Source organism: Schistocerca nitens, chromosome 2 (assembly GCF_023898315.1).
Source record: "Schistocerca nitens isolate TAMUIC-IGC-003100 chromosome 2, iqSchNite1.1, whole genome shotgun sequence".
Classification (NCBI taxonomy): Eukaryota; Metazoa; Arthropoda; class Insecta; order Orthoptera; family Acrididae; genus Schistocerca; species Schistocerca nitens.
The window spans coordinates 1,173,660,781-1,173,680,791 of record NC_064615.1 but is presented as its reverse complement, the minus strand read 5'-3'; the positions used below and the strand labels follow the sequence as shown (position 1 = coordinate 1,173,680,791).

The 20,011-nt window shown below is 45.4% G+C and overlaps 1 protein-coding gene across 1 annotated transcript in view; it reads left to right on the top strand.

Moving 5' to 3' along the window:
• LOC126235635 (PDF receptor-like) overlaps nucleotides 1-20,011 on the top strand; it is a 483,384-nt gene that overhangs the window by 266,360 nt on the left and 197,013 nt on the right. Inside the window, exon 4 of the mRNA XM_049944349.1 lies at nucleotides 3,957-4,108. Within this exon, the coding sequence (XP_049800306.1) occupies nucleotides 3,957-4,108 (152 nt within the window). The remainder of the gene's footprint in view (nucleotides 1-3,956; nucleotides 4,109-20,011) is intronic.

The following is a 20,011-nucleotide window of genomic DNA, read 5'->3' as shown; positions in this document are numbered from 1 at the left end:
AACTATCGCGGTTCACAGCGTTGGCTCGCAGGGCGCATTCTTCGCTGCCTCGGCCGCGCGATGTATTTGGTTTTGGGGGCCTCTGGTGAGGTGCGTCGGCATCTCAATCAGCTGCGCCTCTGTCGTCGCCTGGGTTCTGCCGCTCCCCGTCTGCTTTCAGCGACGGTGCCGTCAGGTCAGCGCCCTGGGGACCCATCTACTGGCTCGCCTCATCCCCAGGTGTTACCGACGCTGCCTTCCATTTTGCCTCATGGCGTCACGCCGCCGCCGCCGCAGCCGCCGCCGGCGCCGCCCGCAGCGGACGCTTCGCTGCAGCCGCCTGGCGCCTCCCTGGGTCACGCGCCGCCGCTCGCTTCCCGTGACCAGCCGTCCTCCGCCATGGACCTCTTGCCCGCTCCGGACCAGATGTCGTCTTCGCCCGTCGGGTGCTCCGACCACATGGAGGTCGACCCTTCGGCCCCTCTTGTCTCATTACGTGCGCATACACCCCATGTTGACGTGCACCCTGGACTAGGTTTGCAGGCGTTTCCTAGCTCCCCTCGGACCGAATGGCCGGGTGCGGGTGGCACAGCCTCGCCTGTTGTTAGGCTCCCCACCTCATCGCATACGTCAACATGGGGTCCTCCCCACGGCGGGCGGAAGCCTTATCTCACGACCGATCGCCGATTTGCGGGGGGGAATGTGGTGTCACCGCTAGACACCACACTTGCTAGGTGGTAACTTAAATCGGCCGCGGTCCTGTAGTACATGTCGGACCCGCGTGTCGCCACTGTGTAATCGCAAACCTAGCGCCACCACATGGCAGGTCACAAGACACGGACTAGATCTCGCCCCAGTTGTACGGACGACATAGCTTGCGACCAGACGTACGAAGCTTTCCTCTCATTTGCCGAAAGACAGATAGAATAGCCTTCAGCTTAGTCTATAGCTACTACCTAGCAAGGCGCCATTTGTATCAGTGCTTATAGCTTACTTCTATTCAAGAGATGTATTCCAACAAGAGAATAAAAGTTAAGTAACATCTACGTACTTTTCTTCTTATTCATTAATAAGTCTCATGTTCCAGAACTTCAAGCCCGTCTGCGTTAGTTTAGCGTGCACCTAGCTACCTCATTGTGTCTATGCTGTATGAGCTAGACACAACAATTAATGTTAGTAGGAGACGAACAAGAAAAAATACGGCATGAGACAGACAAACCCAGTCAACAAGCAGTTGGAAGTAACTTGAAATTTTTAGCCAGAGGCAGCTCATTATAGCGACTGAAATTTAGCTGTTTAATATCCACAAACACTATTAGCAAGCACTGTTTTGAAATATTGGTCAAAAAGTACTTTTCATGAGTGCTCGCATAGCCATGGGTTGTTTCTGTGACATACAATAAATTGACCATCATTTCTTCGTTTATTTAAAAAGTTTAAACATGTAAATCGCTTGAAATTAACGTATGTAGGCTGTATTATTCAGAAGATAACCTGAAACAGTATGTGCAATAGAATGGCAAGTATCTGAAGATGCGTCACAGCTGCAGTACAACGCGAGTACCACGCTCTCCCACAAACTTCTTCCGCTGGATGGACTGAAACGAATTGCGCCGTCGGTTGCCTACACATGCTCCACACCTTACACCACTTACAAACTGAATCACGTATTCTTCCTGCTACCAGTAACCCCCACCCTCTACTCTTTAACGAATCGGACGGCTTCAAACTTCTGATTCCTTTATAGACGAGTTACTTTTTAAGACAATAAAATCTTTAAGGTAGAAGATGTGAAACCATAATTATATTCGGTTTGTTAGATTCGAAGAATTCACCCACAGAGTAACGAAAAAGTCAAAACCAGAAACGGTAAACCAAGAAAGTGATAATCTCTCTATATGTTCAAAATAGTCTCTATTGCTCTCATTATCAAACATGGGATGAGTTAAGTCTGGGTGATTGGCATTCCATTTTAAGAAAAGCTAGACTTTCACACATCACAATAATTATGACGTCGTATCTCGTTAATTATCTGTCACATAAAGACATAGTTTTGCAGGTCGTTCAGTGGTATATGTTGATACTGTGTGCAAAATATATGGTGGATAGGGCTAGTAGTCAATAAGTAATAAGTGAAGAACATCATGCGTGATGATGGACTTTTACGGCATTAACAGCAAAAGTTACTAAGCCATAAACTTCCACCATTTCATTATTTTATGCGGGCACAGCACGCAAATGTTTCGAAAATATTTGAAACAATGTGTACAAATTGTTAGAAGTCTCTTAGTGTGCACGTTCTCAAATACTGGATGAATGTATTCTGGGTAATTTGCACGCATTGAGTTGCACTGTCATAAGAGACGTACAGAATGTCAACTTTGAGAATGTGCTTAATGTGTTAAACCTTTAACGGAAGACTATATCTCTTTTGAATAGATTAAGATTAGATTTAAAAGTTTTAAATTCGGCCATTAACTGTATGAAATATGTGCAACCGTTTCGGTCGTTTAGTAACACATAGGATTTCCTAGGAAGAATGCTTAGTATTCAGGGATATCTTAGGAATGATCTTCAGACCAAAAAGGTCTTATCTACGATACTGTGAAACCGATGTCTTCTATAGCAAGCTCTTTGGTTTCCAGTTTTAAGACGAGGTAATACAACTGAAAACAAAAAAAAAGGGATTGTCTGCTAAACTAACTTGCATTATTTACTTTAGCAGACATTCCCACTCATCAGTAATTGCCTGTCCTCAGATGCTACAAACTTCTGTGATTCCAATATTCACTGTCCTCAGATGCCGCCAGTCTTCTTCCGACAGACCTTTCCCTTCGATGACTTTGACTACAAATTGTCTTCGGCCTCCTACAGCTTCTTCTCCTTGGCGGAAAGCAGTTGAGCGACCAACGCTATCATTGTTTATCCCTCCATCCGTCCTTGTCCGTAACATCTCAGTGCTCGAGCGTCAGTCCTCTACGCAATTGGTTTCGCCGCATCCATTCATTCCTCAGTCGATCCGAGCAGGTTGCTCTCGTGCTCCGCCGTAACCTATCCATTTGGGTAGCTTCAATTTCCCCCTTTGTCTCTCGTTCAGTGTCCAAAACTTTAACCCATATGTTAGAATGCTTTCAATCACAGCACATAACACTATTTTCTTTGTTCGTCTGGCTATGTGCCAACTGCAAAAGACACCATTTAATGATCTAAGACCTACCCTCGACTGACTTATCCTTTGGGAGACGTCTACTTCACATTGACCAGTGAACACACTTAATTCAACACTTCCACATTTATTACCTGGCGAAACTCAAAAGTGCAAACTCATACTTTGCGAACTCCAGCAACAAGATATTCTGTTTTACCGATTTGTCTGTGAGCTGTGGGCACTTGTTTGATACAAGAGAAGTGTTTCAGTGAAATGAAGATGAACAAGAACTCATCGCCTTTAAGGTATGAGATTTAGAGGCCATGTCTACTGTACATTTTTTCTTCTTTTGGTCCGTACTGGTAACTGTTACAGTATGGAAAGCAAAGAGCATGTCATAGAAGAGAAGTGCTTCACAGCATCGAAGATAAACAAGTGCTCATAACTGCTAACGTATGCGTTTTAGAGCTCAACGTTTCTGTCATATCCCTGGATATTGATCATTCCTCTTGGGACACCCTACGCGGATAATGCTCAGTTAGTAAAATTTCGTTATTTATTATCCTTCCTGATGTAATTTTAATGACCGGCAATGTAATAAGCGCTTGCCACAAGTGAATCAAATGTGTATTTTATACGAAGGATTTACTTGGATGTATGGCACAAGTTAAAGGTCAATAAATAAGTGTAATAGTCGTAGCAAGTCATACAGGAAGGGAACTTTTATTAATAACTGATGGGTAATGTTGCAGACTCTTCGTTAACGACCCTAGTGCCCCTCGCTAATTAATGTGACCTTTCCATTCCCAGTGTAATGTTTTCGTTGCAGAGTTCGCCGTGCGGCGCTGCTCGCTGGAAGGGCGGTGGGAGGGCCGCGACCCTTCGTCCCCTCAGGGCTGGACCAACTACACGCCCTGCTACCTGCCGGAGACCCTGCAGCTCATGCGGAGGCTCTACGCCGGCTCTGAGGCCGCCGCCAAAGTAAGCCAACTGTTAATTTCGCAATTGGCTCGCATGGGACTACGCACCCACTGAATTATCACAAGTATGCGCACTCAATCAAACACGCACAAAGAACGTTCAGTAAAACACCACTTTGCAACAATGTCAGTGCCAATACGAGAACACTTCGGAAGACTTCCATTATAGCCTACGCATTTCAAGTTATTTTTCCTACCGGAATGTCAAATATAGAAGTACAGAAAAGTAGGCTGTACCATAGAGGCTTATCCTTTTTCAAAATATTCGATGCTAATGAACTGAATGTCAAATGTACAAATACACCAAAGCAGGGTGTACCAAAGAGGCTTATCCCTTTTGACAATACTAAATACTGATGAACGGAAAGTCAAATGTGGAAGTATAGCAAAGCAGGGCGTACCAAAAAGGCTTATCGTTTTTCGCAATACTCGATACTGATGAATGGAATGTCAAATGTGGTAATACAGCAAAGCAGGGTGTACAAACAGGCGTATCTTTTTCGCAGTACTCGACACTGATGAGCCAAACCTTTGAGACTCTCTCCTTGATAGTGTGCTAGTTCATTTTTGGAAGACAGTATAGTAGCGATTCTGCGAGACTTGAATTCGAACGTTCTTCTACATCTACATTTACATCCACATATATATTCCACAAACAATCGTACGGTGCCGCACGGCAGAGGGTACCCTGTACCACTACTAGTCATTTCCTGAAACTTCCTGGTAGATTAGAACTGTGTGCCGGGCCGAGACTCTAACTCGGGACCTTTGCCTTTCGCGGGCATGTGCTCTACCAACAGAGCTACCCAAGCACGACTCACACCCCGTCCTCACACCTTTATTTCTGCCAGTACCTCGTCTCCTACCTTCCAGACTTAACATAAGCTCTCCTGAGTTTGGAAGGTAGGAGACGAGGTAGTGGCAGAAGTAAAGGTGTGAGGACGGGGAGTGACTCAAGCTTGGGTAGCTCAATGGCAGCCGGCACGGTAGCCCAGCGTGTTTGGTCAGAGGGTTAGCTGCCCTCTGTAATAAAAAACTGAGAGAATGGCTCAGTAACGAACTTCAGTGGGCGTTAGGTGACGTCCGCCACGAACAATTGCAACGAACTATAACGAACAAAATGGGATTTTTAAAAAAATGTGGTAGAGCACTTGCCCGTGAAAGGCAAAGGTCCCGAGTTTGAGTCTCGGCCCGGCACACAGTTCTAATCTACCAGAAAGTTTCGTATCAGCGCACACTCCGCTGAAGAGTGAAAATCTCATTCTAGTCATTTCCTTCTCTATTCCACCCGCAAATTGAGCGAGGGAACCACTGCCGTTGTATCGCTCTATACAAGCCCTGATTTCTCGTGTCTTATCTCAGCGGTCGCTAAGCGAAACGTACGTTAGCGACAGTAGAATCGTTTTGCACTCAGCTTCTCAGGTTCCCTAAATTTTTTCGAGCGAAAGTGTTCCGCGAAAAGGAAGTTGTTTTCCATCCAGGGATTCCCATTTAAGTTGCTGAAGCATCTCCGTAGCAATTGCTTGTTGGTCATTCCTACTACTATCAAATCTAGCAGTCCGCCTCTGAACTGCCTCCATGTCTGTCTTTAATCCGACCGGGTGGGGATCCCAAACACTCCAACAGTACTCGACAATGGGTCGCACTAGTATGATATACGCGGTCTCCGTTACCAGTGAACCACACGTTCCTAAATTACTCCCAACAAATTGAAGTCGATCTTTTGTCTCCGCTGTTACAGTGCTTACGCTTAATGACGCTACTGTGTCAAAAAGCACACTATTGATGCCGTATTCGATCATTAAGGGGTTGTTTTCCCTGTTCATCTGTATTAAGTTACATTTAGATCTAGCTGACATTCATTACACCAATTAGAAATTTTGTCTAAATCATCTTGTATCCTCCTACACTCATTCAACTATAACACCGTCCCGTACAACACAGCATCATCAGCAAACAGCGACAGATTGCTGCCTACCCTGTCCGTCAGATCATATTTGTATTCAGAAAATAAGAGCGGTACCACTACAATTCCCTGGGTCGTTCCTGACGATGCTCTAGTCTCTGACAAACTCCCGCCATTGGAAACAACCTACTGGATTGTATTACTAAAGTAGTCTTCGAGCCTCTCATATATCTGTCATCTTACTCCGTATTCTCGTACCTTCGTTAATAGTTTGAAGTGGGGCACGCTATCAAACGCTTTTCGGAAATCTAGGAATATGTACCTGTTGCCTTTCATCCATGATTCGCGGTGGTGGTTAGTGTTTAACGTCCCGTCGACAACGAGGTCATTAGAGACGGAGCGCAAGCTCGGGTTAGGGAAGGATTGGGAAGGAAACCGGCCGTGCCCTTTCAAAGGAACCATCCCGGCATTTGCCTGAAATGATTTAGGGAAATCACGGAAAACCTAAATCAGGATGGCCGGAGACGGGATTGAACCGTCGTCCTCCCGAATGCGAGTCCAGTGTGCTAACCACGGCGCCACCTCGCTCGGTACCATGATTCGCAGCATATCACGCCAGAATAGGGCAAGTGATGCTTGGCACGAGGGATGCATTCTAAATCCGCGCTGATTTGTCGACGGAAGGTTTTCCGTCTGAAGAAATTTATGTCCGAAGTGAGAATACGTTCAAGAATTCTACAGCAAACCGATGTTACGAATATTGATCTGCAATTTTTCGTGTACCTTCCTTTACCCTTCTTAAGTAAACGAGTCACCCTGATGGGTTTGCATAGTTATGTGGCAACAAATGTCTACGCACTGGTCATCCAGTTCCCACGGTGTTATGTGGTGGTGATTCGTTGGTATGGAGCTGGCTCTTGATATCCTCTCGGATGCGGGCTCATAACAGGTGAATACGGTGTCCAACGCACCAACCTGTAGTACTGTGGTACTATTCTGACCTTAAGACATGGAGTATTATCCTGCTGGATGATGTCAGCGCCGTCGCGGAAGACGTCAAGCATGAAGGGATGCATATGGTCCGCATCAATGTCCACGTTGCCCACAGTCGTCGTGTTGCCTTCATTTACCACCACAGCTCGCTTGGAAGCCTAGGTGAAAGTCCCTTATTTATAAAGTTGTTCCTATGGGCCTGCGTGCGTAGCGCAGTGCGTATTTGGAATAGCCGTTCGGGTGGATGACGGCGTATCTGGCCACGACTATCGATCCGGTGTAACAGGAGGCGTGATTCATCCGACCAGATAACGCGTTACGATGTCGACCATCTTGTGCCAACTGCAGTGGTAACTGACGATGTCATTGGGGTCGTCTACTTGAGTGACCCGATGTTGAACAAAGTGTGGTGAACGTTGTGCTCCAGCACTGGAGCCCGTTGTCAGATCTGTTGGAAATGGCTGCCTGTCCTGTTTTACAGAGCGGACGAGCCTCAGACCACCGTGTTCTGTGAGGAAGCGCGGAAGTCCAACACCTTGTCGCCTGGTGGAGGTTTTAGCTTTCTTCGACCATTTTTCATAGACTCTGACGGCAGTGGCGCCCCAGCAGGGACGAGCTTCGCCGTTTCCGAAATGCTAGTTCCCAGGCGTCGAAGCGTAACAGTCAGTCCTATCAAATTCCTTCACCTCAGTGGATTACCACATTTTCGGTCCATATTTTCGCTGGAATGGTCCCTCATTCGCCTCTACTTCGCTTATATAATTCCCATACCACGTCAACGGGCCCTGCACCATTAGACAGCTTTCAACCTCTCGGCAGGTAGCGGTCACAATGTTTTGGTTTATCGATGTTTTTTTTTTTTTTGTAAATTGACGAATAAGCATCGCAGTAATTTTTTCTTACACAAAGTACTACAAAATTGTTGTAATCATGAGAACCATCCGTTTTGCAAGGGTATGTTTTCTACATGCATTCACATATAATATTAGAGTACCCTGACGCTTAGCCCCAAAGGATCCATGTACCAATGTTCAACGCTCTCTCCACCGGACGGATGGAAACAGCCAGACAATAGTCAAATTCATCCCTTACTTTGAAGAATTTGTCGGGATTTACTGCGTTCAAAGGTAATGGTGCGCGGCGCGCTTTCCGCAGGAAGTTTTTGGAATCGGGATCACATAGAGGGAGTCTTTCGTGGTCCGTAACTAAAAAAAATCAGATACCGCAACATCAGGCGACTTTGGAGGTCAACAGTGCAGTTCGACAACAGCACGGACGTACCGTTGTAGGAGATGCAAATCGAACATCACGCCGCACTGTTCTAACTGGGTTGCACCTATTGGAACGAAGAATCAGAAACGCCTTGTTGTCACCTCGATTCGACGGTCATCAGGTAATGAGCGAGTTGAGCCAGAGAGAGCCCTAACAGCAACCACCTATTCCGGAAGCGGAGTACTCTCGGTGTTTTGGCTACAATTTATCCCAAGTTATTATCTTCATTCATGTAAAACATACAGTCCGGTGAAAACGAATGAATTTTTCTGAAACACACTCTAATTTCATTTTAAGATACTTTTCACTCGATTATAGTTTTGCTGGTGCAACAGTCTCCACGATAGTCACGAAACAAAGCAAATTCGCAGTGAGTATCGATCGAATCCTGTCCGCCTTTTTCAATTGCCTCTACTTACACTGATTCCTCCGATAAACATCCTGTGTCGTTATTCTTGACAACGGAGTTTCCAGCTTCCAGGAACTCGAACAGCAGAGGAAGATCATGCGACTTGCATCTGAACAGCGCTGCGCTTTTTTCCCCGAAAAAAAAAAAAACATAGTGGAAAACACACACTTAATAATGTTGAACGTGTAGCTAAAGATTTCACGTAATATAAACTACGTCTTGAGAACTGTTATGTAACACAGATAGTTATGCATCAGCTACGATCTATTTATTTCTTACCCAAAGCGTTTTGACGGTTAAACCACTGTCGCGTGTAACTCATCTATTACATAATTGTACTTTGGCAATATCTGTGGCATTTTAATGGCTCTCGTGGTTTTTTATGCTAGTAGAGTGTAGAAACAGATGAATTTTATGTTCCAATCATTGTTAAGTAAGTAAAGTTCACTGTCATTCATTTACATGTTGGTCTCTCTACATCTGCCACAACAACACAGAAAATGCATATTGTCACCTTATTCATCCTTTGTTTGCTCTAAATCAATTGTATAATTAGTTAGTTTTAAATCTTTGAATGAAATTTAATTTCATTGCAAAGCGGTCACAACATTGCGGGAAAAAAGTGATTTACCGCGTCACAGTGCAGCACATTTGGCGTTAAAATGGTTCAAATGGCTCTGAGCACTATGGGACTAACGTCTATGGTCATCAGTCCCCTAGAACTTAGAACTACTTAAACCTAACTAACCTAAGGACATCACACACATCCATGCCCGAGGCAGGATTGGAACCTGCGACCGTAGCAGTCACGCGGCTACGGACTGAGCGCCTAGAACCGCTAGACCACCGCGGCCGGCTATTTGGCGTTATTCTTGTAACTTAAGAACTCCTCGTATTTTCAAACTAAAGGTCGCGGCACAACCCTATTCGCTCTAGCAGCTTTAATTTACCAGCGCAAAAGCCGGCCGCTGTGACCGAGCGGTTCTAGGCGCTTCACTCCGGAACCGCTACGGTCTCAGGTTCGAATCCTGCCTCGGGCATGGATGTGTGTGATGTCCTTAGATTAGTTAGGTTTAAGTACTTCTAAGTTCCAGGGGACTGATGACGTCAGATGTTAAGTCCCATAGTGCTCAGAGCCGTCTGAACCATACCAGCGCAAAATGTAAGCTCACCACACAGCTATCTCGCATTTTGCTGGAGGAAATCACCAATTCTTACGAACAAAAACATTTCTGCAAAAGATTTCTTCCCCCTTATGATGTTGGATTCACTGTCGAAACGCGCAGGGGATGAAATTAAAATCTGTCAGTGACGCAGAATTACACTTTCTTCACTTTTGCCAAAGTATATAAAGTCTTAGACACGCCAGCAAAGGCGAGATTTGCATGCTATCGTAGCAGTGACGTCACTAGTCATCGGATGTCCGGTGATACGTGATGCAGAGAGAACGATCTGGACTACGAAAATGATGGTTACTGTAGTGGACTGACAAGGCAGCCAGTCCACAGAGACGGGTAGCCGAAAGGGCACGCGTACACACACGCCGACTGGCGCGAAGTCTGGAACAGGATTCGTAATGAATGTGATAAAGAAAAGAACGTAGCTACTAGAACACTTAACTTTTATATCGTCCTGTGGTATACAGCATTCTTGATGATACAAGTGAGACTATCTTGAGATACATGCAATGGTACAAATGGCGCCTTGCTAGGTCGTAGCCATTAACTTAGCTGAAGGCTATTCTAACTGTCTCTCGGCAAATGAGAGAAAGGCTTCGTCAGTGTAGTCGCTAGCAATGTCGTCCGTACAACTGGGGCGAGTGCTAGTCAGTCTCTCGAGACCTGCCTTGTGGTGGCGCTCTGTCTGCGATCCTGACAGTGGCGACACGCGGGTCCGACATGTACTAATGAACCGCGGCCGATTTAAAGCTACCACCTAGCAAGTGTGGTGTCTAGCGGTGACACCACAGTTACCGTCCGACTCTAGTGCTAACTGATGGATCTGTATTTCATTCCTCTGTAATGATGTGTATTTTCATTTAGAAAACATGGATCTCTATCACACGCGTCTGACAACCATCAGTTTTCAACCATGGAGCCTTATACTCATGAGTCAATGTGCGTGGCAGAAATGGGTAAAACATCTTCCACGCTGCTGAGTTCTTTCTGCACGACGGGATAAACCATTTTTTTAATTTATTCATTTCAATCTCCTCACACAAAGGGGGAGGGAAGAGGCTGTTTCACTATTCTTGGGGTGCACTTCAGCTAAAAGATGTTGAAATATATACACGAATTTTTTCATAGTAAAATGATTAAAATACAATGAAAAGTACATCTTTAGTCGATTACTATGAAACAAAGACGGCTCTGGTGTAGCAGGTTCTGAGAATATGATGATGGTGGTGGTGATGATAACGATTTTGCGTCTGTGCAGCCTGTCCGAAGGTGCACCTCTCTGTGTGTGCACCAGGTACTTGCGGCCGTTGCAAGAAGGTGTAAGGGGCCGGATAGATCAGCGCAAAGTCAGGTATACCGTGCACAGGAATCACCCATTCCAGTCGAAAAGAAATGTGCGATCGACGTGCTCCCATCCGCTGTTATATTCGTTTGGTGCTTTGCTTACGAAGTCTCACTGTCAAAAGTTTCAGTTTTTCTCACTCATTCTAGTTTGTCATTGCGTTAGCAGTACGGTCGGGTGATCTAACGAAGAAGACATAAATGTAAAGGATATATACACTCTTGGAAATTGAAATAAGAACACCGTGAATTCATTGTCCCAGGAAGGGGAAACTTTATTGACACATTCGTGGGGTCAGATACATCACATGATCACACTGACAGAACCACAGGCACATAGACACAGGCAACAGAGCATGCACAATGTCGGCACTAGTACAGTGTATATCCACCTTTCGCAGCAATGCAGGCTGCTATTCTCCCATGGACACGATCGTAGAGAGATGCTGGATGTAGTCCTGTGGAACGGCTTGCCATGCCATTTCCACCTGGCGCCTCAGTTGGACCAGCGTTCGTGCTGGACGTGCAGACGACGCTACATCCAGTCCCAAACATGCTCAATGGGGGACAGATCCGGAGATCTTGCTGGCCAGGGTAGTTGACTTACACCTTCTAGAGCACGTTCGGTGGCACGGGATACATGCGGACGTGCATTGTCCTGTTGGAACAGCAAGTTCCCTTGCCGGTCTAGGAATGGTAGAACGATGGGTTCGATGACGGTTTGGATGTACCGTGCACTATTCAGTGTCCCCTCGACGATCACCAGTGGTGTACGGCCAGTGTAGGAGATCGCTCCCCACACCATGATGCCGGGTGTTGGCCCTGTGTGCCTCGGCCGTATGCAGTCCTGATTGTGGCGCTCACCTGCACGGCGCCAAACACGCATACGACCATCATTGGCACCAAGGCAGAAGCGACTCTCATCGCTGAAGACGACACGTCTCCATTCGTCCCTCCATTCACGCCTGTCGCGACACCACTGGAGGCGGGCTGCACGATGTTGGGGCGTGAGCGGAAGACGGCCTAACGGTGTGCGGGACCGTAGCCCAGCTTCATGGAGACGGTTGTGAATGGTCCTCGCCGATACCCCAGGAGCAACAGTGTCCCTAATTTGCTGGGAAGTGGCGGTGCGGTCCCCTACGGCACTGCGTAGGATCCTACGGTCTTGGCGTGCATCCGTGCGTCGCTGCGGTCCGGTCCCAGGTCGACGGGCACGTGCACCTTCCGCCGACCACTGGCGACAACATCGATGTACTGTGGAGACCTCACGCCCCACGTGTTGAGCAATTCGGCGGTACGTCCACCCGGCCTCCCGCATGCCCACTATACGCTCTCGCTCAAAGTCCGTCAACTGCACATACGGTTCACGTCCACGCTGTCGCGGCATGCTACCAGTGTTAAAGACTGCGATGGAGCTCCGTATGCCACGGCAAACTGGCTGACACTGACGGCGGCGGTGCACAAATGCTGCGCAGCTAGTGCCATTCGACGGCCAACACCGCGGTTCCTGGTGTGTCCGCTGTGCCGTGCGTGTGATCATTGCTTGTACAGCCCTCTCGCAGTGTCCGGAGCAAGTATGGTGGGTCTGACACACCGGTGTCAATGTGTTCTTTTTTCCATTTCCAGGAGTGTAGTTCAGGCAGCAGAGATGATAGTCCTAAAATCAGTGGCCTCTTGCAAACACAGGTATCGGAAAAAGGATAGTGAAAATAACAATGAGCTGGATGTCAAAAGCATATTTCAGATAACAGAGGAGTACAGAAAGAAAGAGCATGAATACTATCAAAGGATATCAGATGATCGAATGCCTAAATGAATATAATATCACACATGAAGGGATGAAATATTGGGCGTCCTCAGAAGACATGGAAAGATCAGTTGCAGTATGGTTGAAATTAGAGCAGGCAAGCATACGAACCAAAAGTGGATATGATGCCACTTATTGTAAAATTTCTAGTGGCTGGCTAACACTGCGGACTCCAAAGACACAGTATAATGAAATAATTGTAAAAAGTCCATCACAAATACTCACAAGCCCTAAGCATCAAAGGTAGACCAGAGCAAAATAAAAGGTCCTCATTCATACTTCCGACTAGTTGACAAACAGGAGTAACACCGGGGCCGTTGGCGTACCGAAGAGACGGCAAATAAAACAGTCTTCAAATAATGCTTATGGATCAAATAAGTCTGACACACAGGCTCCAGGTGTATCTGTGGCTGACAAAGCCCCTCAGCGAGATGCAATCGCTTGTCCTGCTTCAGAGGAGGTCTCTGGCTCAGCCTGCAAGATCCGCTGAGTTACAAAGGGGTGGCGTTACTGGTAGCTGAGAGCTCCAATGTTAGGGGAGTCATGAGGCCCCTTAGGGGCAAGGCTGGCAGGGAGGGAAAGAAAGCCAATGTGCACTCTGTGTACGTCCCGGGTGAAGTCATTCCAGACGTGGAACGGATCCTCCCGGATGCCATGAGGAGTGCAGGGTCCAGCCGGCTGCAAGTGGTGGCTCAAACCAATATCAATGATGCGTGTAGCTTCACATCGGAAGAGATTCTCTCCGGTTTCGGGCAGCTGTCAGAAGTGGTAATGGCTGGCAGTCTTGATTGCGAAATGAAAGTAGAGTTGACGATTTGCAACATAGTCGACAGGACCGATTACGAACCTCTGGTACAGAGGAGGGTCTGAATCAGAGTATGAAGCGGTTCTGCGATCCTGTAGGCTACAAAAAATGGTTCAAATGGCTCTGAGCACTATGCGACTTAACTTCTGAGGTCATCAGTCGCCTAGAACTTAGAACTAATTAAACCTAAGTAACCTAAGGACATCACACACATCCATGCCCGAGGCAGGATTCGAACCTACGACCGTAGCGGTCGCTCGGCTCCAGACTGTAGCTCCGAGAACCGCACGGCCACTCCGGCCGGCTGTAGGCTACAGAGTCCTCGACTTGCGCCATAGGGTGGTGGGGTTTCGGCTTCGGCTAAATAGGTCAGAAGGCCATTACACGCTAGAGGCGCCTATACGGGCAGCAGGGGCTGGCATTGATTGGGTGGTTTCTTGGATTAAAGGGTCTCGGGGAAACAGAAAACGCCTTCAGTCTCAAAGGGCGCAAGTCGAACACAGGAAGAACGTAGATCTAAGAACCATCGGTATAACATTTGTAAAGTGTCGAAGATATGTTAGTAAAGTACCAGAGCTCCAAGCGCTAATAGAAAGCACTGATGCTGAAATCGTTAGAGGTACTGAGAGATGACTAAAGTACGAGGTGAGTTAGCAGAAAGTTTCGCGAAGGACCTAACGATGTTCAGAAATGATAGGTGGCGTTTTTGTTGTTGCTTTTAGAAGTAGTATAACTTGTAGTGAAATTGAAGTAGATAGTTCCTGTGAACTAGTGCGGGTAGAGAGTATTCTCGGTAAGCGGAATAAAATAATAATTGGATCCTTTTATCGAGCTTCCAAATCAGGTGATAAATCTCCTCAAATGTTCAAAGAAAACTTTCATTTCAAACTCTTACCACACTCATACCATTATAGTTGGTGGTGACTTCAATTTACCTTCGATATATAGGCGAGAATACATGTTTAAACCCGGAGTTAGACATATAACATCATTCGAACTTGTTCTAAGCGCATTGTCTGAATACTGGGACGAACAGTTAGTTCATGAGGTCCCTTGAATAGTAAACGTTTGGGAAAACACATTTTACCTCTTAGCAACAAATAATCCTGAGCTAATAACAAGCAACAAAACAAATAAGGGTTTAGTGCGCGACTAAATACCACAACTCCCAAAGCCATCAAAATTAACGAAACATACATCTGTTCAAAAAAGGAGGCAAAAATTCGCTTGACGCTTTTCTGAAAGAGGATTTAAATTTCTTCCAAATTAACAATCTAAGTGTAGACCAGATGCGGCTTGAATTCAAGGAAATATTATCGACTGAAATTGAGAGATGTCTACCAATTGGATGAACGAACAACGGAGCCGATCCCACATGGTACACAAAACGGTTGCAGAAACAAACATGCCAAATTTAAACAGACGCAAAATCGCCAAGATTGGCGGCCTTTAAAGAAGCTTGAAATTTAGCGTGGACTTCAATGCGAGATGATTTTAACAGTTTCCACAGCAAAGATATTCTGGTCGTATTTAAAGTACGCTAGCAGCAAGACACAATCAATGTCTTCTCTGCGCGATAGCAATGGTAATACTATGGATGACAGTGCTGCTAAAGCAGCGTCACCAAACACAGCCTTCCACTACTCCACCAAAGAAGACGAAGTAACTATTCCAGAATACGAATCAAGAGCAGCTGCCTAGACGAGTAACTTAGCAGTATGTATTCTCGGAGTAGTGAAGACACTTAAATCACTAAATATAAGCAAGTCTTCTGGTGCAGACTGTATCTCAATTAGCTTCCTTTCCGAGTATGCTGGTGCTTTAGCTCCATACTTAATAATCATATACAAACCCTCACTCGCCGAGAGATCCGTACGCGTAGACCGCACAGTTGCGCACTTCACACCAATATTCACGAAAGGCAGGAGGGGAAATCCACTAAATTAGAGGCCCGAATAACTAAAGTCACTATACAGCCGAATTTTGAAACATTATTGTGTTCGAACACTATGAGTTACGTAGAAGAGAACGGTCTATTGACACACAGTCAACATGGGTTCAGAAAATATCGCTCATGTGAAACACAATTAACTCTTTATTCACATGAAGTGCTGAGTGCTATTGACAAGGGATTTCAGATCGATTCAATAATTCTGGATTTCCAGAAGGCATTTGACACCCAATCTCACAAGCGGCTTGTAGTCAAATTGCGGCCGACCGCAGTGGCCGAGCGGTTCTAGGAGCTACAATCTGGAACTGCGCGACCGCTACGGTCGCAGGTTCGAATCCTGCCTCGGGCATGGATGTGTGTGATGTCCTTAGGTTAGTTACGTTTCAGTAGTTCTAAGTTCTAGGGAACTCATGACCTTAGAAGTTAAGTCCCATAGTGCTCAGAGCCATTTGAACCATTTGTAGTCAAACTCCATGCTTATGGAATATCGTCTCAGCTATGCGACTGGATTCGTAATTTTCTGTCAGAGAAGTCACAGTTCGTAGTAATTGACGGAAAGTCTTCCAGTGAAACAGAAGTGATCTCTAGCTTTCCTTAAGATAGTGTTATAGGCCCTCTATTGTTATCTACATAATCGATTTAATAGACGATCTGAGCAGCCATTGTAGGTTTTTTGCAAATGGTGTTGTCGTTGATCTTCTAGTAGAGTCATCAGAAGATCAAAACCAATTGGAAAACGATTTGGATAACATACCTGTATAGCGTAAAAATTGGCAACTGACCGTAAATAATGAAAAGTGTGAAGTCATCCACATGAGTGCTACAATGAATCCGTTAAAGTTCTTTTACACGATAAATAAGTCAAATCATGAAGCCGTAAATTCAAATAAATACCTAGGAATTACAGTTTCGTACAACTTCATTTGCTAAGAACACATAGGAAACGATGAGTGGAATATGAAGCACAGACTGCGTCTAATTGGCAGAACACTTAGAAGATTTACCAGATCTACTAAAGAGACTGCCTACAGTACGCTTGTCCATCCGCCTTTTGAGTACTGCTACGAGATGTGGGATCCGTACCAGATAAGATTAACGGAGTGTGTCGAGATAGTCCAAAGAAGGGCAGCACGGTTTGTACTATCGAGCAATATGGGAGAGCGTGCCACGTACATGATACAGGATTTGGAATGGACATAATTAAATCAAAGGCGCTTCTCGTTGCGACGGGATCTTCTCACAAAATTTCGATCATCAAGTTCCGCTCCAGATGCGAAAATATTTTGTTGGCACTGACCTACATAAGAAAAAACTATAATTATAATAAAATGAGGGAAATCAGAAGTCGCACGGAAAGACGTAAGTGTTCGTTGTCTCAGCGCGCTCTTAGAGAGTGGAATAACAGAGAATTATTGGGAAGGTGGTTCGATGAACCCTCTGTCAAGCACTTAAACTTGATTTTCAGAATAGCCGTGTGGGTGTAGATGAAATGCTTCCAGTGCTGTGTAGACACTGTAGAACAACATGTTTGCCGTCCAAAGTCAGCAGATAGTGTGGGAAAAAAAATCTCATCACGAAATTTCTCGCGGCACACAACCACTCTTCCCCTGAGTTTGGAGGATGAAAGTAAGACTTCCAGTATATCTCTTAGAGTGTTACGTATTGGGACATAAACATATTCTTGGATTATTGGTATTAGGGATCAACCCACTATTTTGTTTTCCAGAAAAGGAAACCTTTAACAGCCGTAACGTTGCTTGATGTAGTTTTCCAGGGATTTCACCAAAGTCTGGAAATATTTATGAATCGTCATAGTTGTCGGTGCACCTTCCACTGAAACTTGTGTCACAATTCGAAGTGTCAGTGCTAATCTTGTCGCCACTCGCGTCTCTTCGTTCGATATTTTCCTTCCCAACAGGATGTACTGCCACTTCGAAATCATGTGTGAAGTTTTTCAACAGAATACTATTTGCAATCTTTACCTCTGTGACCAAAATCTCACAAACGCATTCAGCGAAATAAATTCATTATCGCAGTACTCATTCTTCTTTAAATGATTCCGTCTTTGGCTCATCATAATAACGGCTGTGGCGGCAACAGATGCTGGCATAGCGGACATCTTGTAGATAAATTTGTACCTATCTTGCTCACTGCTATAGCGTGCGTTCTGCTGCGAGATGTTTGTCTGTTATGGGCAGAACCGGAGGGGTGAGAAGAGCACAATGAAAGAAGCGAACAATCATAGGAAACGTAGGTTGGGAAGTAGGTGGGTACCTGATACGGCGTAGGAATGGCGCTTGCGACTGAAGCAACCGGTTTCTGGTTATGTCGGTTTCTTCCTCTCCAGTTTAACCTGACAAAATCGCTTAAATAACCAGTTCCTGAAATAACCGATTCTCGGCTTTTTATTCCAATTATTTCCCCTAGTAAAATTAGAAATCGAACAAAGATTGTAAAACTTAGTCTCTCTCTGTTTCGAGATACATAGATGGTTCAAATTGCTCTAAGCACAGTGGGGCTTCATCTGAGGCCATCAGTCCCGTTGACTTATACTACTTAAACGTAACTAACCTAAGGACATAATACACGTCCATATCAGGGGCAGGATTCCAACCTGTGACCGTAGCAGCAGCGCGGTTCCGGACTGAAGCTCCTAGAACCGCTCAGCCACAGAGGCCGGCCAGATACATAGAGTCAAGATATTTAATTAAATAGACAAATAAAAGAAAACGTAGTATTTTCTCGAAAAGTGGTGAGTGGTTGAATACTATAAAAAAAATCTGCATTCTTCTATTGCGTCTAACAATACGAACAGTCGATGCTAAAGGTGAAAACTGGGTTTGAAGACACTGTTTTTCGTGTTAAATTGTCCATTTAGCAGATCAGCTATTTTCTATTTTAATAACATACTGTGAATGAAATGTTGTTAAGTTTGTAATGCATTACTATTAACGAAATTTCCTTTCCCTTTTCGGACAGACAAATCTTTCCTTATTTAAAGCAAATTAAGCGTTGTACGTCATTGCTAGTCACTTCGTAAGATTAGTTTCAGACTAGGATTGGTTCCATTCAGCAATACAACGGAGTTCCGATGACGACAGTGAGAATCCGCTTTACAGAACAGGTGAGGGCATGGATTGAGCACTGCAAGCACACGAGTATCTTAAGCCACGACACACGGCACTCGGACATTACTGTCTCAGCAATGCTGTACCAGTTTCTATACCACGCGCTTGTTGCTCGTTTCTTTCGACTTTGTGATTACAGTAGCAATGATTGCTTTCCGCATTTTCTATTATAACGCAATATTCGAAACCAATGCATATTTTACTAAAAAAACTCCATTTTAAAAAAAATATTTATTTAAAAACGAAAAACATTGACTGCTGCTGCTATGGCTGTACTCAGAAAAATTACAGAGGGCCACGTGCCCGCCGTACTACCTATTTTGTAGATACGTGCATAGCCTTGTGACGCATGACTGACTGCATGCCAACGACATTTCTTCCCACCACTGCAATCTGTCAGCCACAAAGTAATTTTCACCCAAATATAATCTATATTTAGTTTTCTTAACTCGGTTATTAGAAAAAAAACACTTGTTATAGTCGAGAACAAATACAAAAGCCAGCTGGGGTGGCAGAGAGGTTCTAGGCGCTACAGTCTGGATCCGCGTGACCGCTACGGCCGCAGGTTCGAATCCTGCCGTGGGCGTGGATGTGTGTGATGTCCTTAGGTTAGTTAGATTTAAGTAGTTGTAAGTTCTACGGGACTGATGACCTCAGCAGTTGAGTCCCATAGTGCTCAGAGCCACAAATACAAAATATACCGGGTTTTCAAAACTGAAGTACCCGTATCGGTTCTTCCCATCCCTGAAGTGGCGTAATACGACTGATTGGATGATCGTCTTATAATAGAGAGAACAGAGAACTCGATGATCGAAACTGCAGATACCCACATAAGGGCAAACACATGACAACACCTGTTCCACGTGGCCACCATTCGTGTGAAGGCTTCAACACGTTACCTCATCCACACCCAAACACGTTCAAAAATCCCAGGTGTGTTTCCAATCCACTACAAAGTATCCACAATGTATTGCTGAAGTTCATCGAAACTATCAAGTGAGCTGCAGTATATGGCAAGATAAAAAAATCCAGCGGGATTAAGTCGTGGGGGGGGGGGGGGGGAGGGGGGGAGGGGGGGCAGGGGACTGGGACGCCATGATAAGGCAACCTGCGA